Source organism: Bombyx mori, chromosome 1 (genome assembly GCF_030269925.1).
Source record: "Bombyx mori chromosome 1, ASM3026992v2".
Classification (NCBI taxonomy): domain Eukaryota; kingdom Metazoa; phylum Arthropoda; class Insecta; order Lepidoptera; family Bombycidae; genus Bombyx; species Bombyx mori.
Window position 1 is genome coordinate 4,178,244 of NC_085107.1, and position 27,622 is coordinate 4,205,865.

Genomic DNA, 27,622 nt, shown 5'->3' on the forward strand with positions numbered 1-27,622 from the left:
ATATATTATATTCAGTTTAAATAAACTTAATTTTGTGGTTACTGATAAACACTTGAATATAATTTGTTCTCTACTACTAATACAACAAATCTATATAATAATATATAAAAATGAATTGCTGTTTGTTAGTCTCGCTAAAACTCGAGAACGGCTGGACCGATTTGGCTAATTTTGGTCTTGAATTATTTGTCGAAGTCTAGAGAAGGTTTAAAAGGTAGATAAATATGAAAAAGCTCGGAATTAAATAAATTTTTTGTTTTTCCTTTGATGTGTCCCCAGTCGGACGGATTTTTTTGTTTGTTTTAAGTTTATTTTATACAAAAGCTTAGGTCTGTTATTTATCGATTGAGGCACTACGAAGTCTGCCGGGTCAGCTAGTATGTAATAAATTTAAAGCAGCTGTGAAACAGCGAAATACATCTATGGACTTATAAAGATTCGATAACTTGTTTGGCTTTAATGCATTCCTAAACTATTCATCCGATTGTGATAAAACTTGGTACAGTTGTTGTTGGCACTCCAAGGAAGGATAGACCATCAATTTAATATAGTTTCAAGACATATATGATCTTCATTCAATTAACGATAGTTGTAGTGGAGCGTGGCCGACATTATGTACATAAATACATAATATTATACATATACATAAATATAACATTTGCACAATAATTTCCATTTCCCATTATAGTGATATGGATGATGTTTGTCAAAGTTTATATTGATAGGATAGATAGGATTTTTTACTTTGATATCCCAAGCACTTTGTCAGTTCACTGAACTTACGGAAATTTTAATTTCTTATTATGGAATTATAATAATATCCAATAATTAATACGTCGGTGAACATCACGTTAGGTTCTCGGGGCGTAACATTTCTAAATATGGAGAAGGTTCAAGTGCAGTGAAGGGCGGAACCTTTTATTATTTTTTGTTGTTGTACGCGTTAATGATTTTAAGTCTATTATCTATTTATCATCACAAGTTTCAGTGATGTAGCACAATGGCTATACCACCGTCATGATTGGAACGCATGACTGCTTCGCGGTAGAAATAGGCAGGATAGCGGATATGCGGTTTTATATTGGATATTAATTACAAGTGCATCAAACTGGTTATTAAACTTATACGTATTTAACTCAATATATATTTATCATGGGTAAAGTTTACTTTTTCTTTTAAAATACGCAATTGCAATACGATTTGAATAATAAAAAACACATAAGAGACTTCTTTCGTGGAATTAAATAAGTTTCAAAGATTTTCTGTGTTTTCAAAATTAGATAATAGTCACATAGACAAGTATCACATGATCTGTATCGTAATCTTCCTGAGGGTCGCTAATGGTACTGTAGAGTGTGTTCTTATGATATTATTACTAGCTTTTATACGTGGCTTCATTGCCTTTATGTATTTAGAAGAACATCTACTCTCTACAACAAAATTATTTTCTAGACGAAAATAATGCCTTTTGTAAAGTGTCCTTTTCTGTACTTCTGACGACTTGTATGTATATTTTATGGTAGTCGGTTGAGTAGGTAAATGGTGAATGCTTCTGAAACACACAAATTCAATTTCGCATTTGCAATATTATTTATGGATGGCAACCTTGAATCTCTCTTTAAATAAGCTACTATGATCGTCGAACAAAACGAATAATAACTGGAGTTAGTACTTATATTTATATATTAATACGTGAAGCAAAAACTTTGTACATCTTATTACGAAAATTGTGCGTACGGAGAACTGTAAAATTTCCCCCACTTAAAGAGAATATAGAGGAGTGCAGAATATTAATATTTTTTTTACATTATGCATAAAAAATAGGTACAATAAATAAATAAACAAAAACATTACACACACACTACCATGAATTTGACATGTAGGTATAACGACGAAAGGAAGATCTTCCACCGAGCGGGTGATATTGCTTGGTAGACCGATGGTCCGAATGTTCTTTTTTAAACCTATTCTAGTAACCTCGAGGGCTTATTCTAGATTCACCGAGCTAGTAGGTGAGCTCACGGGGCTCAAACCTGACGATGTTGCTAACACAAACCCCAGCAAGAGCCATGCTTCGCAGAATCTACCACCGGATAGGAAACGCGACCCACTGAGAAGATCCGGCGAGAAACTCAGTGGGCTGTGTCTGTGGCTTAATTTACTCGCCGAGCCCTTCGTCACAAGCGACGGGTTCGACGACAACGATGACCGGTGCTTGGGGTACCGTAAAAGCACCGTTAGAGGATCGGTAGGATCCGAGATGACGTGTTTTGGGTGACGTCGACTGTTTACCAATCTTAATCTAATCTTACGACTGTTTGCCAATTAGGCAATGTAGTTTACGGCGGCCACGATGAGAGGGCTCTCTTGTCGTGCCGCTTTATCGAAATGGCGCATTGATGCCGATTGTAGATACTTACTGATGGGCTCTAGGTCCAGGTCGGCGTTCCTGACGAGGCACCGACAGCTATCCCTCAAAAACGGGATTGAATTATTTGGAGGGGTTTCAAGTTAGTGCGGGCCGCGTGAGCGAACACTACACTTGCTTAAGTCATGACTGGGCGTATGCAAGTTTTGTAGAGTGTCACCTTATTTCTAAGGGACAATTTACTTCGCTTGCAAATCATCGGATAGCCCGAATGTTCTTGTTCGAAACTTGTATATATGCAAGCTTATCTTGAAAATGTTGTAAGCGTGATTCAGGCATATGTCAAATATCTTGTGTTATATGATAGCAGTCACAAGAAATACATATTAACTCTTTGTTTATTGTCAAACTTTTATTAGTCTGTAGATAGTCAAATTGAGAATAGATTAACATTTGTTAGTCTTTAGTATTATTTTTAATATCATTATATTGTAGTGTAGTCTTGACGAAATCTGTGATTATAGAGATACAATAGTCTTTGAGAATAAAAATTTAATAATGTTCAAACTTATAATTACAATTAATTATATTCGAATTTCGACTATTGGGCGACCACTAGTTTATTTAAAATTGTTTAACAGCTCAATTTGATAACTTTGATGGATTTCAAAGACGACGAAACGAAGTACCTCGCCTTCAAATTTTTATTTGCAGTCGGATTAATTCATAGGCTTTCAAATAACATTCTGCCTCTTACTTGCTGATTGAAGCATAATCGTATATATAAATAAAATTCTTCTGCGCCTGTATGTGATTGAACTCCTCCTAAACGGTTGAACCGATTTTGATGACATTTTTTGTGTGTGTTCAAGTGGATTCAAGGCTTTAGATTCAATAATTCAGTTTACTATAAAATAATTCCAAAAATTTAAAAATAATATATTTAGTTTTTTTATGTTGAAGTCACGTGGGCAAAATCTGTTGAGTCCGCTATTTCTACGTGAAAAATCTGACGTTGAAAGTAAATACTAATTTTAAATAAGTAATACTCGTATATATATAATATATATATATATATATTATTAGTTATATAACTAGTGTTTGTATTAGCAGTATTACAACAATCACTTCAATAGAATTCGAACTTTGTATAAATGAATCGAAGCCACAACGACCACACAGGCTTTATTAGGTCTCGGCTGAGGTTTACAAATTGTAAACTAAACAAATGGCAATTAAGTGAAACCATGAATGCAATTATAATTTGGTAGTTTGTACCAGTTGTTACCGCAGCTCTGGGAAACAATCATGGGCTGGATTTCGAAGGACAGTGAAATATGTAAAGCAAATGAGATTTTAACTTCGTTCCTCAGGTAGAATTCACGTTTTGGTGATTATGGTCTCCAGTATTCTGTATTGTAACACCTTTTTTTTTTTAACGCTGGGGAATCCATTTTGTATTGTAACACCTGAGCTCTCTCTAAAATTTTGTATGCATAAAAATTTCATTTGTTGGTTTATTAATAATAATAATATAACTCTTTATTTAACACGCATGTACAGAGTAAGCATATAAAACAAATAATAGATGGTGACATAAATTGGCGGCCTTATCGCTGAAAGCGATCTCTTCCAGGCAACCTTACAGGGAGAGGATTAAGCAAACTGGACGGTGCTATATCCTAATAAACTTATATAAAAATATATACTTATATACACATATGCAAAATAAATACAATATAAGATAGACTTACATACGATTAAATACAAATAAATACTAAAAATATACAAGTAAATACAAAATAAGTAGCAACTTGTATAGTTATATCGTAGAATCCATATTATTGTGCAAGGTAGTGCGATTTTAATCTGAACTTGAAAATTTTCGGCGAGGACGATTGTTTGATGCTAAGGGTAGTGCATTCCATAAACGGACTGCTTCAACCGTAAAGGAATGGGCATAAAATGACGTCCCGTGAGCCGGAAACTTCAGCATTAAATTCTCCGATGACCTAAGTGAAAATTTTATTGTCACATCTTAATGATAATAATAAAATAAAAGTTTTTAATAAAAAAACAATATAGCTGCATTAAATGTACTTTATTACTTGTTTTACTCTTACAAACAAATTGAATAAAAAATTAATGTTCATAATAATTCAGATTACGAAGATCAGTTTTTTTCTAAATAAAGCACCTAGCATGGACCATTTACAAAATTGTTGTTCAAGAAATAGTGTATACAAAAGATTTACAATGAATGTTTTTTAATTAAATGCTTGCACAAATATTCTTTATTCGCGAATACTTTACTGCACAGGAAGCATCTATCCGCATCTTCTATGTGTCTATGTAGAACGTGACTCTGCAATGCAGAAGTTGAATTGAAGAATCTATAACAAGACCTACATGTCGTACCGTTGAGCGGATGTATGGAAGTCAAATGATTATTTAGGCTCCGGCCTGTCGCGAAAGATCTCCTGCAACATTCACAACGAAATTCGGAATTTTCAGAGTGCTTGTATTTCATATGGTTACGTAGAGCGAATTCCGAGTCATAGAACTGTCCGCAGTACATACACGGACTATCCTTATCGCGGCAAATAAAACGATGCGTCGACAATAAAGCGGCACTCTCGAACGTTTTGTAACAAGTCGTGCAACGATTCTGATACCTGTGCATGTACTGGTAGTGCTTTTGAAGGCTCATCCTTGAAGAATAATACTTCTTGCATAGCTCACAGTAGGCCTGCGATTGATTGGCCGGATGTTTGAACATAATGTGCATACGAAGCGTGCTCGCTGATTTGTAAGTTTTATTGCACTGAATACATTGATGCCCTTCGAAAGTATCACCGTTACCCGTCGTCAATATGTCGTATAATACCGAAGCGGAATTCCGTAATTGTTCCATTTCAGAGTCCAACCTCACAATTTCCACTTTTATTTCAGCGTCTTTCAACTTAATATTCATGTTCATGCAAATTGTATTTACGAGAAAAATACAGAAACGTCAATCATGTTACAAAAAAAATGTTTTTTTTTATTGTTGACAACGTATCGTTACTGGCCAGTGTCATTTTTTTTTGTGAGTTCTTATGTCAATGTGATTGTTGAGTGATAAAAAATTATCAATAGTTCTATGTATATAAAAATTGGCAATGACTCAAACAGTTTACTACTTATTCTTTTATTTGTTAACCTTCTCTGTGTTTTAATAGGTTGGGGAAAAAGTCATTTCGCATTATAGTATGTATGAACTTGTAATAAAATCTCTTTGGCTATTCTATATATATCTGGCTGATTTTAGTATCATTAAAAGTTTAAATTTTAAAAAAGATATTTCCAAATTCAAATTAGGAAAATGTGTGATTTTTATTTATTTTTTGTACTATCAAGATGAGAGAATCTAATGAAGAAATTCGATACATTTTAAAATTTTATTACAATAAAGGTGATGCTGTGTGTGTAGTGGGATTGGAAGGGTATTCATTATGAGCTGTTACCACCAGGCAGGACCATCGATTCTGAACTCTACTGCGAACAACTGATGAGATTAAAAAAAGAAGTTGAGAGAAAGCGGCCGGAATTAATCAATAGAAGGGGTGTGGTTTTTCATCGTGATAACGCTAGACCTCACACATCTTTAGCCATTCAGCAAAAATTAAGAAAGTTTGGCGGGGAGGTGTTAATGCATCCACCGTATATTCCTTTAGATTTCAATCTGTTTCGGTCTCTTCAGAATTCTTTGGGCAGTGTCAGGTTAACATAACGAGAGGACTGCCAAAACCAATTGTCGCGGTATTTTGATCAGAAGCCCCAAAATTTGTATAGCAATGGGATCATGTCCCTACCTAATAGTTGGCAAAAAGTTATCGAACAAAATGGTACCTACATACTTTACTTAAATGTAAATAAACTATATTAAAAAATGTTGCGAATCTTCTTAAAAAATGCGAAGAAACTTTTTCCCAAACTATTATTAGTAAGTAGCATTTGACGAGATTCATTTGTCAATAAAAAACATGGAATCAGTTTTTCTTTTTTGCCTTTACATGAATATATCTTTATAAAAAAACAAAAGAGAACATGAAGTAGGTACATAAAGTTAATCTTGATATTGAGGAGTCAGCGATTATTGACGGAATTCGACGAGCGAACGAAGGCAAGATTAAATAAATAATGACTCGATCGGTGAATCCAAACTCAAATAAATGGGTCTAAATCCGGAAAACCTATTCTCTTTTTTTATTCTAGACTATAAATGACTGAATTTATTAAATAATTTTGTACAGTTTAAAATTTATTTATAGATTTTAGTAATTATAACAGTAACGCTTAATTAAAACGAAATGATCTACGTGCCGAAATGCGCGATATTATTCAATCATTTTATGGCGTTGAATTAAAACTCACAAAGAGAACGAGTTCCGAAATTACTCAGTATTTGGAGCAAAATTACGCATCAATAAATTCATATGGTGTTTATGCAAATATAATCACATGCGTGTGAGTATCGTGAGCTTTAGGGTTCACAATTGTGTGGAAATACATCTAATGAAATTTTCGGTAACGAACAGATAAATTGTGGTTGGAAATGTGTGAAATAAATGTATTAAATGTGCTCTATTATAGAAATAAATAATTTCTAACATTTTTGTATTACTATGTTATCCGGTTTAAGATATTGTATTAATGTGTAAAGAGCAACATCATCTCACTAAAAGCACTCGTAATTGAATAACTGTAGCTAATTAACGTAATCTATTTGTTTTGTATTTTTATTTACAAATTACAATGGTGACGATATTCGACAATGAATTTGGAATTGAGTAATTATTACGTCTTTTTTTGGAACAAAGTTCCTTATGGGACGATGCGGATGTGTACCCTAACCGGGAAAAAACGTCCGTAACGTAAGATTTTTATTAGTAATGCACACAGTGTACGACTTAACTTTGTAATAACGTCCAAAAAATAACATATTTTTTTAATTTTGAAAACTCTTTTTAAAACCCCTAGTTTGGTTTCGACTCTGAACCGATTCCAAATTCACGATTCTCGTGTTGCTACGATCGCTGTGAATGTTCGGTGTGTCCGTGTTTGGTGTATCGTCTGGTTGTTTATCGGTATCGGAACGCAGTGAGAACGGCAGCGGCACTACGATCGCCACCTGGACGGACCAACAGACGGCTCACGCGCAACGAGAGTCGCTACCATTCCGGTGAGTCACTAAATTGTACAGTAACACGAGGTCCGAGTGCTTATTGCGAGTTTTTTAACGTTCTCGACCCCGTAAAAGTTAACCCGATTTTGTATGCAGTTGGAACAGCGCCCCTAGCGGCAAACGTAGGCAAAAATGAGCTAACTTTTACGCTATCGAGAACGTTAAAATACTCGCACTAAGCACACCGAACACATTACGATGACGTTATGTCACCTATACATTGCATACATGTATCCTATCTGTTTTCATATATTTGGCATTGATAGACGAACGACAAAACTTGAAAATTATATTCGAATTTGTGGTTTTTCGTTTTTTTTAGTTGATGTTCTATGTGTATGGTGACAGATATGATTTGATTTGTGGGCATCGTGTTCGTGACATCGTCTGAATAATGCGTCGGACCACAGCGCTGTAGACGTGCGTCGGCTGGTGTGATGTCATATCTTGTTTGTTCTTAATCGGTTGGTGAGGTGCTGGAAGAGCTGGTTGCACTTTTGTCTTGTGCTATCGTTTACTTCTTCTATTTTCTATACTTTTATTATATTTAAATTGTTTCTTAATATTGCTATTACTTTCGTATTTATTTATAATGTCTATCTTCTTTCTAAGACTTGGTTCGTCATGTTAGTTTGAATCAACAGTTACGCATTGATTATAAACTAAAAATAAAAATGTCGAATCGTCTAATAGGTATTAAGGTTCCTTATTAATTTCTTATTAATTATTACATAAATTATGAGATTTGGAGTTTTTTGCTCATTTAACGATTCTTTGTTACACCAAATTTCTGTTCGGTTCTCGTTGTGAAGTTTGTATTCTAGTTTGTAAAAGAAATTAATTTAACGTGACTGACAATGATCCATTTTTACCCCAAGATGACCCAATTTTTTCATGATTTCAACTATCGAAAAAAATATTGACATTTCCCTTTTTTAAGACAAACAAATGAAAACATTCATGTTTTTTTTAAATAAACGTATATCGTATACATAGATGTTTTAATTCGATTGTAAAATTGTGAAGCGAAGTCAATATCGGTAATCACTATCTTAATATAATTTGACGACCCTGCTAATTGATCGCGCAAACTATTACCAGCAATGATCGCAGCATAGATTAGCCGCCGCAGATATTATCTCCGCGAGAAGCTTTTCATCACGTTCGGTTAAATGTCACGTACGAACAAAATTGCGAATGCGAGTGATATTTTTGGAAACCGAAAATAACGATCCGTTGGCCGCCGTACTTTATTTTGTGTAGAAACAGCTGAGGTTCAATACGCTTCAATGACGTAAATGTTACCTGATTTTTCAATATACTTTTAATCTTTGTTTAGACTGATTAACCTTGAATGTAAAATGATAATTCTTAGAATAGAATTGCTCAAATTGCAGACTTTGATCTTACTATTATCTTACATCTGACTGATCTCACTAAAATAACAAGGTCTATTATAGATCTATACTTATATCACTCCGGGACGTTACTTAATAGAATTTTTCAGGGAGTCAAATGTAAATAAATTATATTTACTTCCAATTCTATAATATAATTGTGTCTGAAGCAGCCTACCTTTTTATTATTTATTGCTAAGATGGGTGGACGAGCTCACAGCCCACCTGGTGTTAAGTGGTTACTGGAGCCCATAGACATCTACAATATAAATGCGCCACCCACCTTGAGATATAAGCTCTAAGGTCTCAAGTACAGTTACAACGGCTGCCCCACCCTTCAAACCGAAACGCATTACTGCTTCACGGCAGAAATAGGCGGGGTGGTGGTACCTACCCGCGCGGACTCACTAGAGGTCCTACCACAAGTAAAATCGTATCGATATCGTACGTAGCTTTTTATTCCCGTTCATTCGTATTTCCATGAAATAAAGTAGAATTTAATACTGCTCTTGACAAATTTAAGCCGATTAACAAAAAAAAAATGAGCTACTAAAAAAATGGGCTATGAATTTTCCTGAGAGTGGGTTGTACTTTTAATTTTTCATTTATTCACTCTCGGAAACGCTTTGAGGTATTAGGATTGTGTTAAAATTCTCTGTTCGAACTTTATTCAGACTTGCACACGTGGATGAACACGTATAATAAATACACAAGTCAGCGAGCGGCGTCTGCAAACTGAGTGCATCTGTTGCACATGTGCCTGAGTGATTCTTTATTATATACGAACACTCGTAGCTCTCATTCGTATTTTGTTCGGATACAATTTTTCGAATTCCCCGTATTAGATATGAAATAATTCACCTCAAAAATTTGTTAAATAATAAGATTAGTCGTCTAGAATAGTTGAAGTTGAAACACGAATATGTATCCTGAAAATAATAATAAGATACAGAACCCTACCGCGGTGTCACTCAACGGGTTCAGCTGCAAAATTACATCAAAATCTATACCGCCGCTTTAGAGAAGCTCAGAAATAAGCTTACGTACAAAAGAATTAAATAATTACTAGCTAGTGAAGAAAAGTGTTAGTGTTTTGAAAACGTCACATAGTTTTTCTAAAATTATATTATATTATCAAAATAAAACAGTTTCCCGTGGAATTGTTTTTTTTTGTATAAATATTACTATAATATAGTATTGAGTATAAAAGCTAGCCTATGTTAATATCCTGACCTAAAAATATTACTTTAAAAAAATCACGTTTATCCGTCAGTTTGTTTTGACGTGAAAGAAGGACAAACAAACACACAAATACACTTTCAAATTTGTAATATTAAGTACGAATGTACATAGTAGGTAGGTACATATCAGAAATGCCCCTCAGTTCTCCATCCGGTGTTAAATTTGTAATTCAGAACAATTAAAATACACATTGCATTTTCCGTTTTAAAGAGTTACTTGTATCACACACTCTCTGGTTCATAAAGTACCAATCGATTTGTAAATCCGGTCGTAAAAAAAGTAACAAACCTTCGAACGCAATATATGTACTTTATATAATACTAGCTGGACCCCTCTGCTTCGCTGGGCATTTAAAATTAACATTATTATTTCTCACCCCCACAAAGATTCTCATCATTAACGTCCCGCAACTGGTATAGAAAGTTCAACACTCATATAAATATTAGCCTATCAATTAAGTACATGTATTTTCTACATGAGTACCAAGTTTCAAATCAATCGGATGCATGGTTCAGTAGTTATTACGGAAAATCCTTAAAAACCACTGTAGATTTATATATTGTATAGATATGTACTTATGTTGTCACTAAGAAGTATCCAACTATCCTTGCGCGAAATTTTATCTAAATCCTTTCAGTCATTATTGCGTGATGCAATAATAAACGCCCAAATATATATTCAAATTTAAAAAAAAAACTATATGTTTACCGTTCCTCTAGTATCTTAATCAAATTTAACATTTAATGTTCGATTTAAATTGGATTAAATATCAAACGTAATAAGTACGTTAGTACACAACGGCAAAATTTGAATATTGTAAATGTGACAGTTGCAAAATTACCAATTTTATTATAGAATCATCATACAAACATTGAAGACTTGATTTAGTTGAGGTTCTTCCTCTTTTAGTTTAGTAAATTATCTTAAAGTGGATAGCGTAAATAGCATTCGTCACGGCATCGCTCCTACAGGTTCCTGTAAACCGCATTGTTGAACAATGCTGTGCGGGCTAATCGTCCGTTTTAATACGGGCACCGGATCGGGGTAGACAAAAGGACACTAGCATACCGTTAAAATAACGATATGCTCTAGTAACCACAAACATTTATTAGTAATTAGGTGAAAAAATATACCTACTCTCTACTCTGTTCAATTCGACTAACTTAACTAGTGTTCGATTTACGAATCTATCACGGACAAACAAAATTTATTACTATTAGATAATAAGGGTGACAATTTGTTCGTATTTATTATAAATCAGTTTTTAAGCCTAAACATCAAGCTTTTTAACACAAAAAGTTCATCAAAGTCGTTCCAGTTATTTTTGCGTGATACTCGAATAATTAGACAAAAAATCAAAATTACATGAGTTGAAATTAAATATTTAAAAGTAAAATTTATTTTCAAAAATCTCTAATGTAAAGACTTCATTCAGATTGATACTTCTTTGCAGTCATAAAAGCCAAATATTCCTAATGTACGATAATAAGATTATAAATAGTTTTACTCAAACTTATTAATTACTAATAGGCCGTGAGAAACCATCTAAGTAAAACGAAAAAGAAATTTAATACCTTCTTTAACTTGTTATAAGTATGTAAATACCTCGAAACGAATGTTAAATCTTGTTTTGTCTCTGACGTTGCTAGCTCGGGGTTTGCCACGGATGAGTTGGTAAATAAGTAGTCTTGGTACTTCGCTTTGAGGAAACGCTGCGGCTACTTGTCCGGTTTATAACGCAATTCGTGATACGGATCGTCAAAGGGATAGTCCTTTGTTCAGTAAAGGAAAGATCGTTGAATTTACGAACCAACAATACTGAATGTTTAATCGTTTTTCGGGTAAACATTTTAATCATAACATCATAATCTATATATATAAAAATGAATTGCTGTTCGTTAGTCTCGCTAAAACTCGAGAAAGGCTTCACCGATTTGGCTAATTTTGGTCTTGAATTATTTGTGGGAGTTCAGAGGAGGTTCAAAAGATAGATATATGGAAATGCTCGAAATTAAATAAAAATAACAATTTTGTTTTTCCTTTGATGTGTCCCCCGTCGGACGGAATCCTTTTGTTTGTTTTAAGTTTATTTTATACAAAAGATTAGGTCTTTTATTTATCGATTTAGGCACTACGAAGTCTGCCGGGTCAGCTAGTAATGCAATAAAAATAAAAAAATATACACGATATGCACATTTAATTTTTTTGAAAATCTAAAATTAAAATGAAGAACTTAGTAGCTTAGCTTTTCATTTGTTACGTTTACGGAGCGGTAGTAGTATTCGAATCGACATCCTTATTTCAGGTTCATATCCGTCACACTCAGACGTAGTCACACAAATTCCAATAGACAGTCAATAAGTTACGATAGCGAACAACGCGACAAGGCAATCCTGTGCAGTAATAACTTGAGCTTTGCAAGGAAATGGAAAACAGTCACTTCGCTTCGGCAACAGGCCAATCAAGGAAACGAGTAATTAACCTTTCATTTCGCGCTTTTCGTCTGCTGTGAAATATTACGTTGAACATTTTCACATTGAAGTCCGCCAACAGAATGTTTTGACCGTTTGTTTTATGATTCGCTTAGATGGGCAAAGAAGCTGAGAGCGTATCTGGTGATAAGTCGCCTTGAGATATGAAGTCGAAATCTCGATTTATGCAAAACGACCGTAACGATCCTCCATATTGGAACCCACGACTGGTTCGCCGAAGAAATATTCGCGATTCCTGCCCTCATATTATGCAAATTTTTAACCGACTTCAAAAAAAGGAGGATGTTCTCAATTCGACTCTATGTTTTTTTTTATTTTTGTTATCTCATAACTTTTGACTAGGTGAATCGATTTTCATGATTCTTTTTTTTATTAGAAAGCTAACGCTTGCCGTGTGGTCCAATTTCAATTTAGTCCTGTTCTGATAATGGTATCCATGAGAAAACCATATAAGTCTTAAATTTGCATTAAGTACCTGCGCGACAAATAGATGAATAACTCAATATGACGCCAACCGATTTCGATGATTATTGTTTTTAGTGTACATTAATTTGTTTTGGAATATCTTTTTTTTTTTCTATTTAAGTCGGTTTTTGCTAAAGCATGTCTATTTACAATTATTATACATTATAGCTTCGCACTCTGTATTATTCACAACATTATTAAGTTGTCGTATTTTAGATGTGCTAACAAGCGTGACTTGTTTGGCGGTTAAGCGATTCACGAAAATTCATAGAAAGAGTTCGGCTTTGTCTATTAATGCTATTCTGGAATTACTCACGTTCGAAGTATCTGCAACCTGCTTGTCTTTGTCCGGCTCAATGACGTAACCCGTACATAATAGCATTTGAACTACGATTTTCTGTTTGAGTTCCAATACTTCTATGTTTGAGTACTGGAAGCAGCCCACTGAGTTTCTCGCTGGATCTTCTCAGTGAGTCGCGTTTCCGATCCGGTGGTAGATTCTGTGAAGGACTGCTCTTGCTAGGGCCAGTGTTAGCAACAAACCCGGTTTGATCCCCGTGAGCTCACCCACACGTCAAGGAGAAGCTGATATAGCCTCTCAAGGCTATCAGTAAAGGAAGGAGAAAAAAAAAACTGGAATCTACCTTTAATTTGATGTTGTTGTGTTTTGCTGGGTGGGCAATGTACTGAATTATCGAGTTAGTATTCGTTGCCTAGTCATACTTCTAATTAAAGCATGACAACCCAATGCTGAGTAAAGTTGAATTTTTTTTTATTTATGACTAAAATGAAAATGTAAATCTCTCTCACCACGACTCATCACAATTAAAAGTTTAAAAACTTAAGTGTAGACTCATTAAAATGTTAAATATAAATAAGAAGCTTCGATCGTTAATTCACATAATTTATGAATACAGCTATGATATATATGAAGCGAATGTAGACGTTATAAAATTAATTCCGTGAAAAGGTGAGCGAAAATTAGCGGCATGCGACAATAGTGAAATGGTTCTGGTAATCATTTTGCAGAAACAGGTGTGTGGGGTCACAGTACTCGTAGTGCTGTAAACATGTACCCACTACCGTCGTCCATTACCGCAATGAATATGTATGACGCCGTCGTTAACAACGATGCGGCGCGCGGCAAAAAGTCTAGACTCGGCCGAACTCTGGCTTAATCACATAAATTGTCAGTTGCGGATGCTTTGTTTAAAACTTGTCTCGGGCATTACGCGGCCCGTCCTTTACAGCTTTCGACCGAATAACCGTTCATTAACGAGATAATTACCCTGTCACGTCAGGAAGGTAATATAAAATAATAAAGCTTTTTTACTGGTGGTAGGACGTCTTGTGAGTCCGCGCGGGTAGGTACCACCACCCTGCCTATTTCTGCCGTTCTGCGTTTCGGTTTGAAGGGTGAGGCAACCGCTGTAACTATACTAAGATCTTAGAACTTAGATCTCAAGGTGGGTGGCGCATTTACGTTGTAGATGTCTATGGGCTCCAGTAGTCACTTAACGCCAGGTGGGCTGTGAGCTCGTCCACTCATCTAAGCAATAAAAAAAACCTCCCTATTAGAATTATATAATGCGAAGCAGTTTTGTATAAGGAATAATGTTATTAATGGCTTTGAATTTGTATTTTTTTTTTCACTGTGACTGTGGCACAATTGAGAGTCTTCATACCCGGGAACAATGGCTCGGTGCGCCCCGCACGTGTCGTCGCAGGTATTCGCGTGCACGTTAATCATCGAGCTCAGGCCGCAACGTTGCGATATTAAGTAGTAATAAAGTGAAAGTTATTAATTCGAAGAACATGTTGTAATTACTAGTCAGGTTTCGTAACGAGCCCTTTAACGTGACGGTGCCCGCTTGCGTATGGACAACGATTTATTGAGCCTCCATATGAAATATGTTTATGGCCGCAAATATTCTTTCACTGCGCGATTGTAAAGGCTTAATAAATACAAAAAGGTTTATGTTCAATAAAAGTGCTTTAATTAAAATTTCATTACTTCTGCACTTCAAAGCATACGTTTGACTGTCCTTTAATTATCTAAATATAAATGAAATTAAAACATTGAAAGTAGTTTTTTTTCTGAGAATAGAAAAAAAAACGCGAGATCAACATTTCGATTTGTTGTTCAATAATACGCCTGCTATTGTTTTTTCAATAGAGAGTATATTAATAAAGTAGCCGCATCGCTGCAAAAAAATGTTAATGTCTTTTCTTCGGTTTTCGCGAGCTTTAAACAAACTGCTTTGTATGGTGTAAGTACAAGCATAACAGTACAGTACAGTATTAAAATGTCGACCAATAACAAACCTCAAACCTTGGCCGTCTGATGACCGTGAAAACTGTAAAGTATACGAAATATCGGAATTAATAAAATTAAAATAACTAACGCGAGATTAAACCGTAAGAATAGTTTTAAAATATACATTTCAAACTTTTAGTATTTCTGATTTACATCAGAGACCTCAGATGTTGCAATTCAGACGTTTTGAAGATTACGACTGTTTTTTTATCGGCAGCAATCGGGTGTGCTCTTCACATTGCTGATGTCCATGAGCGACGGAGCTACCCGCAATTAGATCGTCCGCTGATATTAGTTTCATGGCATAAACATTAAATAGACCAGTCAAACATTTGAGACAGTAACGTAAATAAAATAAAACATGTGTTTTAGTGTATTGGCGCCGCCTTTAGTTTTAGTTTTACTGGTGGTAGGGCCTCTTGTGAGTCCGCACGAGTACGTACCACCACTCTGCCTATTTCTGCCGTGAAGCAGTAATGCGTTTCGGTTTGAAGGGTGCGGCGGCCGTTGTAACTATACTGAGATCTTAGAACTCATATCTCAAGGTGGGTGGCGGCGTTTACATTGTAAATGTCTATGGGCTCCGGTAACCACTTAACATCAGGTGGACTGTGAGCTCGTCCACCCAACTAACCAATAAAATAAAAATATTATAGTTTTACTGTAGGTATGCGGCAAAACCGTTTGAAGTTTGAAAAAGTATTTAAATCGGTATCACAGAATATATCACTTGAATATATTTTATTCTAAGTATAAATTTATCGCTAACCACCACTGATAACACGAATAATAATTATTTCAATCGCGCTTCTCAAAAACGAATCCCGAATTGAATCCTGAAATATACGTTTTAATCGAACGAAGCAACTCCGCTACCGGATGACCAAATAAATATAATACCATTTGAGCACCAGTCATTGTACGTTATGACTGTACGTACGATAGGTTATTAAATTAATGTCTCACTCCAGAGTCCGGTGCAATGGCCCCTCAGAGACACTCGTGATACGCGTAAACGATACGAGACAAATTGCTATGATTACAATGAATTCTAAGAAATTGAGGATTAAGCAACTTTTCATCGAATTAACTAGAAATATTCGTTGAAATATGTGTCAGAAAGGAAAAAAATGCATTAGGTAATAATAATGATAAATTTTCCTTTTTTAAATTTCAAATAGTACAAATTGGATTTTATACTCAACTACCTGACCCGGCAGACTTCGTAGTGCCTCAATCGATAAACAAAAGCTCTAAACTTCTGTATAAAATAAACTTAAAACAAACAAAATGAATCCGACCGACGGGGGACACATCAAATGAAAACATAAATTGTTATTTTTATTTAATTCCGAGCGTTTTCATATTTATTTAAATTTTAAACTTTCTCTGGACTTCCACAAATACTTCAAGAGCAAAATTAGCCAAATCGATCCAGCTGTTCTCAAGTTTTAGCGAGACTAACGAACAGCAATTTATTTTTATATATATAGGTAAAGATAAGCTATGTTAGCTAACGACCATTCATATTTCCTGTACGAGCTCTGTCAATCCAGGTGCCTCATTAATGTGCAACTCTTTTCTCACTCGCATCTATAATATGTACTATCTATAATATCCATAATATGTCTACTATACGAGGTGCTAGAATTGTTCACAAATAGGCGTGGGTCTGACGACTGACGTACTGACCCTGATTCTTGGAATTTAAGAAAATTTGAAAATCATCTCTATATATAAAAATGAATTGCTGTTCGTTAGTCTCGCTAAAACTCGAGAACGGCCGGACCGATTTGGCTAATTTTGGTCTTGAACTATTTGTGGAAGTCCAGAGAAGGTTTAAAAGGTAGATAAATATGAAATTGCTCGGAATTAAATAAAAATAACAATTTTGTTTTTCCTTTTTTTTTGTTATAAGTTTATTTTATACAAAAATTTAGGTCTTTTATTTATCGATTGAGGCACTACGAATTCTGCCGGGTCAGCTAGTTACAAATAATATCAACTTTGTCTTTATTAATAATTGGAGAAATGAAGACATAAAATACTACTTACTGTCTGACCTCATTTTGTCGTAGATCATAAATAAAACGCAACGCCAGCAATCTCTTAGTTATCTTATACACATATTCATTTGTGATTATTCAAACAACGTTGAATCGCTGTTTGGATGATAATAGGATGTGCATTGTACAAAAATACCGAGCTTACGATAGTTACACAGCGACCTTGTGGTTCGTGTAAACAATCTCAATGTTGAGCTGCAGCGGCTGGTTACAATAATGTTAAAATGTACACTCACTTGTGATCGAGCAAACTATTTGGCAAATTATTCGTGATCAATAGGTATTGCATATTGGATGAAAATAGAACGATGTTTTAATTTTGAAATAATTTAAGAAAGTGCTGATAATATTATTCTATAAAAATCGTTTAGGGCGATATAATATATACACGTACATACATATACCTATAGTATATCCTTATATAGTGAAAGACTATTATAATATTTTTTTCAATTAAGTGACGTCTCGTTTTATACGAAACAGATGTTTTGTGCTTATAATTAAAAATAACTATATTTTAAAAATCGTTATCATTATCTCAAAATCGTTAAGAAATATATACATATATATTATTTAATATTAAATAAAGGGATAAAAGTTTTCATCCTATTAAAATCGCTGTTCGCTTGTGACCCGTACCGACCCGCACGACCGGCGGCGGCGGTAACCACGCATTGCTGTTATTAATTTGACACTATTTCTGTTTAGTGTACAAACTAGAGAGATTACGTAGCTGTGTTGTATGCGTAAATAAATTGCTAAACTAAATTTATCATTGTTGAGAAATTAATTAGAGCATATTGTTTTTTTAATATTTGGTATACGTGAAATTGTTACAATTAAGAGATATTCGCTAGGTCATGTTGTCTAAAAAAATTTCTTACTATATTTTATTTTAAACTATTCATATGTAAGTACTTACTTATTTAATTCTGTAAACCTTATAATTTAGACTGCACTTCTGAGTGTGGCTAGATTTTAATGTTAATGTAGCTTGTATTTATTGACTTGGTGACTACTAGCCGGTGTGGTTGAAGCTTACTGTAGATTTTAGTGTAAACTTGCTAATCTCCAATTTGGCTCGGAATTAGTGAGTCGCAGAGTGGTTTCTAGGAAATTGCATTTACCCAGGAGATTGGCTCTACGGACCCCGAGCTAAATCAGTAACTGTGTTTTTAAAAGGTTTGACCGGCTCGCAGTTGATTAGAGAGATCACCAATCTAAATGCTTAATGATAATGATGCATGTTCAGGTTGTATGGGTTTTATAACATATCGACGCTTGAAAGGTAAACGTGACTAAGCGACAATAACTGCTTTGTACATAAATGATAGGCAATAACCATATTCGATGCGCAAAAAAAATATATCTCTAGGTCTATTAAAATCATTTCAATCCTACAGCTACTAGCTAGATTCTACTACAGCTAGATTCGTTAAAATAAGATTTGTTTTCAGGTATTTCAACTTTAAATTAGTCTACTGTAAAGTTCACGCATTGTCGCTTAATCAAGTTTGCCTTTCAAGCGTCGATATGCTTATCATACGCTGATTGATTGTGCTTTTTTGCAGTTTCAAAACTTACTTAGAGTTAAATTAGTTTGTATGACATTAACGTTTGCTTGGTGTATTGATTTAACTGATCGTCTTGACAGCTTTGACGATGCAATTGCATTAAATTATTGTCGAAAAGCCCAGCTGCAGGTAAGATATATTCTCTTGTCATAAAAAAGAAAGCTCGTATTTCCAGAGTGGAGCTTGCGTGCTTGCGTTCGTTTACATTGTTATCGTTACCACACTTCAGCTTTTAATTTGTAAGCAATGTTTTTAAAACCGAACACTTGCAAACGTATTTTAACATTTCTAAATTCTTTACTTCTTAATACCACTGCCGCTGACCGCTGGTATTTTGTTGAACATTTCCATGTACGTCTATAGATGCGTGGTGTGCAAAGTTAAAATGTTTGCCAAACGAACCGGATGTATTGGTCAATTTAGATAACTGCGACAGAAGAATTGCAGCGTGTTCTTCTGATTCGTATGCTGACGATGCCTTTTGTGTGTCAAAATTTGCTGTGACGCATAATCCTGTACCACGTGGATTAACCTGCTATCGTCAATCGTACGCAGGTGTTCATAAATCACCATTCGGATTTTTGATCTATTGTGTCAGTCACTTGACATCTTTTTTAGTTTTTGCTTATGTGGGTGGGCGAGCTCACAGCCCACCTGGTGTTAAGTGGTTACTGGAGCCCATAGACATCTATGACGTAAATGCGCCACCCACCTTGAGATATAAGTTGTAAGGTCTCAGTATAGTTACAACGGCTGCCCTGTCCTTCAAATCGAAACGCATTACTGCTTCACGGCAGAAATAGGCAGGGCGGTGGTACCTATCCGTGCGGACTCACAAGACGTCCTACCACCAGTAAAGAATCTCTTAGTATTGTCTATATTCCTATTCGTTTTACGAATCAAAAAAGGAATCCTATTCGGTTCTAGAACTTGACGAACCTGTTGGTGTTACAGAGGTGAGACAGGAGGCGGTACAACAGGCTCTGGCCGAGATGCAGAATAGGCCGAAGCCATCGCTGCCTATGCCATCCAAACGCACTTCGATGATGGCCAAGAGCCCCGATAGAGAACGACATGATCTATGTGAGTCTTATTTCATATCGGATTGTATAAAGTTGTTTTATGTGAAATTTAAATGTCGCTTGAAATCTATACTTCTATACTAGTCTATACTTCTATACTAATATTATAAAGAGGTAAGATTTGTTTGTTTGTATTGAATAGGCTCCGAAACTACAGAACCGATTTGAAAAATTCTTTCACTGTTTGGAAGCTACACTATTCCCGAGTGACATAGGCTATAATCTTTTTTGAAATAAATTAGGGATCTTTACTAAAACTCCAATAACGTAACCCAAGGTGTAAAAAAAATACCTAAAATATTCTTTACATCGCGTGCCCTGTGAAAACTATTGATAATGGAATAAAAGAATCTACTACGACTTTGTAGAACACATTATTATTTACAAAAAATTTCGCGATAGCATATGTGTAACTATTATGGTTATGCCGCAATAAGTGTTCTTTTATTTTAAAAAACAAACCAACGTCAAATATCGTTGAAATTTTTGTTAAAGACCCGAGCGGAGCCGGAGCGGGCTGCTAGTGTTAAATAACACTGAAATAAATAAATGATCCCTAGTTTTTTATTGTGTATGGTTTAGACATAGTAATGTCTGAAAACGTTCTCGTTGTACTTAAATTGATTTTCATTAGTAATTTTAGATTCGTAGCGGGTAGTGAATACAAGAAATTGTTTAAAACAGCGTCTTCGTCGGACGAGGACTCATGCACCGGTGACGCCGAGCTCCCCCCACCACCAGAGCTTGGATCTCCTCCCGCGCGTCGCCCTATCCAACCGCACTCCCGTGCGCATCCGCACCCTCTCCCTCAGCTGCATCATCAGAGAGATCGGGACAGAGAACGGGAGCGAGAGAAGAAGCACCCTCCGAAAGAGAGAACAGAGCTTGACCTCTCAGAGTTCACGCATTTGCCAGCATGTGAGTAGGATATAAATAAATTCTGCCATAAAATAAACTCAATAGCCCGATCCTGTAGACCGAATGGTAAACCGTCGACGTCGCCCAAAGCACGTTATTACGGATCCTCCCGATCCATTAACGGTGCTTTTAGGTACCACAAGCACCGGCTACTGTCCTCGTCGAAACCGTCGCTTGCGACGAAGGGCTCGACGAGCGAATTAACCCATAGACACAGCCTACCGAGTTTCTCGCCAGATCTTTTTCGCGTCGCGTTCAGGGTCGCGTTTCCAATCCGGTGGTAGATTCTGCGAAGCACTGCGGTTTGAGCCCCGTGAGCTCACCTACACACGTTAGGGCGAAGCTGAAAGAGCCTCTCAATGATATCAGCATAGATAAAAAAAAATAACTCTATAGCACTACCCAACACAAAACGCGTTGTTTGATTCATTAAACTTATCGACATTGTGTCTACCGACGCTGTGTACACATTTACACTAAAGAAACTAATTTAAAGTTCTCGACTAGACATCGAACATCCCGTCGCTGAACTTCTCAGCAACTTCTCGAACATTTAAAGTTAAAGACAACAACATCAACTATTCATTGAATGTCGGAGTCTCTCTAGTTGAAATGTGAAGTTATTCAATTCGCGTTTGAAGAAAAATATAAAAAGTTTTTTTATAGGTTTCCAATAACCAGATCGTATTGCTCAGCAACTATTAACATTTTCCGATTCACTCATCCTTATTTAATAGCGTTATATTCGATTGAATAACTACCGTATTTTTCGTAGCTAGCTTCTCGGAGTTTGAAGAACCCAAAGACGATTACAACTTTTTTAAATGTGCCTAAATATCGTGTTTTTAACTTCACTCATTTCGTTTTAACATTTCATTATTCGTTCTGAGAACGCATTCGAGGTTTTAAAAGATCCATATGACACACGTACTGATGTTGTCATTAAAGCACACATTTACTTGAGGAGCCTCAGAGCACCTATGTCGTAACTAAAGCCATGATAAACTTCCCCGAGGCTAAGTTTAAGTGGAAGTACTAAGTTTGCTTGCTCCATTAGAGCGCCCCGTAGCAAACATCAAATTGCTTGCTCAATTAGCTTATATAATATTAGCTAGTATTCGTTTAGTAGTTAAATATAAGTTAAGACAAACTTTTAAACTGAAACAAGCTACTTTGTTCGAGTGTTGATAAAGAGAACGTATGAAAGGAGTCACAAAAAAACGAGAGGTATAATTATTAAAAAAAATATGGAGAAAAAAAAATTACATCACAATTAAGTCGTTTCAATTATTGATCAATTTAAAGCAGATTCAAAATTTCACAATTCATATTCTCCGTCAAATACCAGATTCTGTAAGATGTAGCTTGCGTTGGTTTGATAAAAAAACTACGTAATTTTATTTAAACTCTCATTTCCTATCAAAGCTACTGTTTTATACGGATGAAAAGGGCTCTAAGACAAACGTTGCACGGTTCCGCTTAACTCATTAAGAATGCGTACAGATGTCCAACCAGATGTTACCAATGCCACGGCGGCGTCGAGACGCGGTGGAGCCCTCGTTGCTGATCGGGTGCAGTGCTACGCGCAAGCTGAAGACACCGGCACCGGCACTGGGAGATGGAAGGTAATGTTTTTTATTGGTCTCTAAATATGTGGACGAACACATGAATAGGCATTGATTATAAAAAAAAAAACGGTGCGCGTGCAATTTGGTGCACGTGCAACTTGGTGCACGTGAATGAAGTGAAACTTCTTTTTCGATTTGTAGTATTGTGGTTTTCTTCATTTTTCATCCTTAAATCAAATTGCTCTTGTAATAGGGAATGCTGTGAGATGCGAGATCTTCAACATTTATATTATCTATATTTTAAATTATAGATAGGAAATAAATATATATATTTCATTAAATACTTAAAATATTGAACGCTACTCGTTGCTAACGCTCGCGCTGGCCTGTAACAGGTATAATACGCGCATACGTTCGAGTGCCACGCATTCACTCTCGCTCTGTCTTTCTATTCCATGGTAGCGTTAAATGTTTAAAGTAGCGTTAAACATTTAACGCTACTTTGTTGGAAGTTGCATTAGAAGTTTAACTTCAAAAGCTTAAAGAACCTCTTTAAATATTGGCTGCCGTTATTTTTTAATAATTGAAAATGTAATCGCTTTTTAAGGTGTTGAGAATGGCACAGTAAGCGGAGGTTTTTCCTCAAAAAAATGTAACCTGCGACATCGTACTCCTTCATTCTTTTCTCAGTGTCGCCCTTTCATTTCATAAATAATTTTAATTTTTTCTACAACCTACATAAATAAAATAAGCGCTAAAAATGTTCTGTATAGTCATTAATACCTTCACGCTTTGATTGTGATTGAAAAGTGTTTTGGGTTTATCAATAAGATATAACAAAAGTGACACTTAAGTCGTATGTCGAGCAATAAATAAAAAAAAAAATGCCGAGAATATAAAAATATAGGCTAAAGCATTTGTCTCAATAAAGTTCATAAAGATGACATTTGAGGGCAAACAAAAGTCAAACCTATTTGATTAAAAATATTGGTAAATAAAGGTTATTTTTCATTGGATTTCAGTAAGCAAGTAGCCTATTCCTCGAAATAGTTATTCAATCAAAAATAATAATAAAAAAGTCAAGGCTAATTGTGTTGAATTGTAACCGTAGCGAATGACCACACTCGTATAAGAGCGCTCGAATCAAAACATGTCATCGCATTGCATTAGAAATAAACGAGATCATTATATCTAGTATTACCTAGGAGTACCTAGTAGTACCTAGTGGTACCTAGTGGTACCTAGCAGTACCTAGTAGTACCTAGTAGTACCTATTATTACCTACTAGTACCTAGTAGTACCTATTATTACCTATTAGTATCTACTAGTATCTACTGGTGCCTAGTAATACCTACCCGTGCGATATCACATCAAACCCATCAATTAACATCACCAGTAGAATATACATAATGAAACTGGTAGTTTTCTATTGTACTAACTACTACCTGATGTTATTGCCTCGTCGTGGAAGTCGTTCGTGAACGCACTTTGGGTAATCTTAGAAATACCGTTACCTGTCCAGCACAACCTTCGTGATCAAAAGTGAAACTTGAAAGTGGACTTAACCCATTTGAGTTGAAATATAATGACATATTCCGAAACTACATATTTTTTATATTGAAGAACACGTTCAACGTTAATATTTTTATTTCTAGTAGGCATGTCATCTAGTATTGAACAGTTGGTACGGCTTAAAAGGAATTTTTTTTAGAATGAAAATTTCTTTATGTACCTTTTACCCTTGAAATAAGACCAAGTTTTTATAGTTTACAATTGTAAACTTTAACGGGATTCTGATTCGATAATTTCATACTTTTACATTTCAATCTGTTGTTGAAGAGACATACTGTATATTAATTGTAATTTTTTTTTGCGATGCAACACTTTGTTAACAGTAAACAAAACAATTGTGTATTCGTTGTGTCCCCTGGCTTGGTGCAGTCTATGAGTGACGGCAATGTTGGGTGAACTATATATTTACTATTCTTTATAATGAAGTAAAGAATTAATTATCAAAAACAAAATGGTGTCGTTTGAGGTTGAATACTAGGAATTATGAATAAACTTGTAAAAAATTTTAAATGACCTGCTAAATTATGACAAACTTCGATTCTATCGATGAATTAACTATATAATTCAATTTTTTTTGTCTATGTTTGATTGCCCTAAATCAACTCTGACGTCACTGTCGAGTAGACAGTCCCACATAAAGCTTGTTTACTCATTCCAAAATAAAAATACTTTTTCTTTTCTTTAAATAAACAATATAAACCCCAATATCCATAAACCATTGCCAATTAAATTATCGATAAAAAAAACTCAGTAATATAAAATGTATTTACTATTTCTGTATTAAAATGATGAATTTGATCAAATATCATTTTAGAATTAAAATCTTCATAACTTTTTTAAATCACCGAGACGATTCGGTTAATTGAAATAGAATGAGACGTCTTGTTGTTATTATATTGTTCGTATGTAACTTAGTTCTGGCATCATGATGATTGGACTAAATATTTAAAAGCAGGACACTCGTCATTTTATTTCTGAGTCACTAATTGAGTAGTGCTTGAACGAGCTTGTCTCGGGCGCGGTTTGTTAGAGACGCTTTGTTTGTAATTAATGTTTTACTGGTCCTGATAGAAGTTTAACGTCAGTGCCATTGATCTTGTTGTGATGATAAAATAACTAACTTCCTTCGTCACGATAAACTTGTTCTAAGTAAGTTGGCCTAAAGGATTTATCGATTCTATGTATAAAGACGTTAACTCCTATTTATATTCTGTCTTCTTGGAATCGTTATCAACGTAGACTATTTTTGTATTATCCATATTTAATCGAAATACTTATGTAGCGGCTTGTATAAATAGATACTGAGGAGATTATTATCATTTATATCGTAATCGAGTCGGACTTTAGCTGATGTTTGAGCTTCATAATTATTGCTTTGAATGAAAGATCGTTTCTCAATAGCCTGTTAAAACGAAACGAAATTGACTAATGCATATAATTAAGATATAGTATTTGCCCGTGTGTATGAAGTTCACTGATTGCCTTCTTTTGAGTGTTGGAATAGAAATGTGAAGTAGAATTGCGAAGAGGACAGGAACCGGTCATCGTCCTCGTCGAATCCGTCGCTTGCGACGAAGGGCTCGACAAGTAAATTAACAGAGACAGCCCACTGAGTTTCTCGTTGGATCTTCTCAGTGGATCGTTTCCGATTCAGCAGTAGATTCTGCGAAGCACGGCTCTTGCTAGGGTTCGTGTTAGCAACGTCGTCAGGTTTGAGCCCCGTGAGCTCACCTACTAGTTAAAGCTACGCCGAAATAGCCTCTCAAGGCTATCAGCATAATAAGGAAAAAAGAAAGAAAAGGAAATGAGCCGGAGGCACTGCACAGGCTATTATGTATTTGTATTGAACACGTATTTTTACCTTGACGTATTTAGTTTTACTATGATATCTAGAATTAATTTGCGGCCTTTGTAGTGTAGGTTTGAAGAATTTCCTAGCTCTTCCTAGTCGATTCGCCATTTGAAGAAATTGCTAATAAACCAATAAAGTTAAAGCGTATGAGAATTCAATGTAAATCTTTATGTTTATGTGTTTTCCTGTTGTTAATTGAATAAAAATGTTCACTGGACTTGGCTTAATAAGAAATAGACATTTTCCTGAAATATAAATATTTATAACACGACAACAATAATATTGTAGCGCAATATTGTATCGTTATTTCTGAATGCTCAGTGCGTGAACACAATTCAATCATGTCGTTCAGATATAAAATAATTAATCCGTTTTTGTTACGAACGGACGAAGTGAATTCAGTTTTTTAATCGGAATATATGATTGTAAATTGTTTTGTTGTGCAGTGTTGTGCGGAATAAACGTTATGGTTAAATGTGATATATTGCTATGTGTAAATTTTAAAATGTTTTTGGGTAATTCTAAAATAAAAGGTAGCGTCCTAACTATTTGAAATAAATATTTTACGAACATAAAACTAATCGGAAGTAATTTTCGTTGAATGTTCTCACTTTCTTTGTGTGTCAACTTATAAATTATTCATTGATTCTGCGAAATTTAATGCTATCTAAAGTTAATCTTAACTTAAGTTATCTAAGAGGATTTTTGTTGTTGTTGTGAACTCTTTTATGCACACCTATCGAAACATATACCATTCAATTCGAAATATCGTAGACGTGACTCGTGAAATCTCTGAAAAGAGATAAGGAAAATAACTTCGAAATTATTAATTTTCCTGTTTAAATAAATCCAAGATTACAGATTACAACATAATTATTTTAATAATCATATTTCGTACTTTGTTACGTGTCGTTTCGAAGTGTGGTTTGTTCTTATTGATATACTAGCGACCCGCCCTCGCTTCGCTTCGGAAACATTAAAACACACATGAAAAAAAAAAAAAAAAAATTAAAAAAATATAAAAAAAGTAGCCTATGTTCATCAGGGACAATGTCGGCTTCTAATGGAAAAAGAATTTTTCAAATCGGTCCAGTAGTTTCGGAGCCTATTCGAAACAAACAAACAAACAAATCTTTCCTCTTAATAATATTAGTATAGATAAAATTGCTACTACATGCTTGCTGAAAACATGTTACGTTCACGAATGACTTCAACGGAAACGGTGGAATTAAATCGGATAAGCAAAATTTGTAAATTTGCTTGCCCATGTTTATGTGTGTGCGTGTGTGAGTGTGTGTGGTAATATGGACGGCCTGCATGCAATCGAGACACGAGCTTCGCCTAGGTCAGTGGTCGGCAACCCGCGGCTCTTTGACTCCTCGGCTACGGGTCTTATGTGGTGGTCGTGGGCTTGGCGACCACCGATTTGGCGTATCGCGTACGGTGGCGAGAGAGGGATGCAGTATTGCTCTTACCCCCGCT

At 35.1% G+C, this 27,622-nt stretch overlaps 1 protein-coding gene and 1 non-coding gene across 10 annotated transcripts in view; one reads left to right on the plus strand and one right to left on the minus strand.

Moving 5' to 3' along the window:
- The window catches only part of LOC101744871 (disco-interacting protein 2), a 147,955-nt gene that overhangs the window by 88,670 nt on the left and 31,663 nt on the right, over window positions 1–27,622 (plus strand). For 3 of the 9 annotated variants that reach the window (XM_038013678.2, XM_038013685.2, XM_038013700.2), the window contains 3 exons: window positions 20,103–20,231; window positions 20,915–21,148; window positions 22,652–22,773. In XM_038013678.2, coding sequence (XP_037869606.1) covers window positions 20,103–20,231; window positions 20,915–21,148; window positions 22,652–22,773 — 485 coding nt within the window. Of the gene's footprint in view, window positions 1–7,511; window positions 7,593–20,102; window positions 20,232–20,914; window positions 21,149–22,651; window positions 22,774–25,298; window positions 25,438–27,622 lie in introns of those variants that run through there. The other 6 variants (XM_038013688.2, XM_062677136.1, XM_062677141.1 and 3 more) reach the window with 4 other exon arrangements.
- On the minus strand, window positions 4,451–5,494 carry LOC119629085 (uncharacterized). Its single transcript, XR_009972957.1, has 2 exons — window positions 5,044–5,494; window positions 4,451–4,733 (listed from the first exon to the last, which is right to left on the minus strand). It is a non-coding gene; the product is annotated as an uncharacterized LOC119629085 (transcript).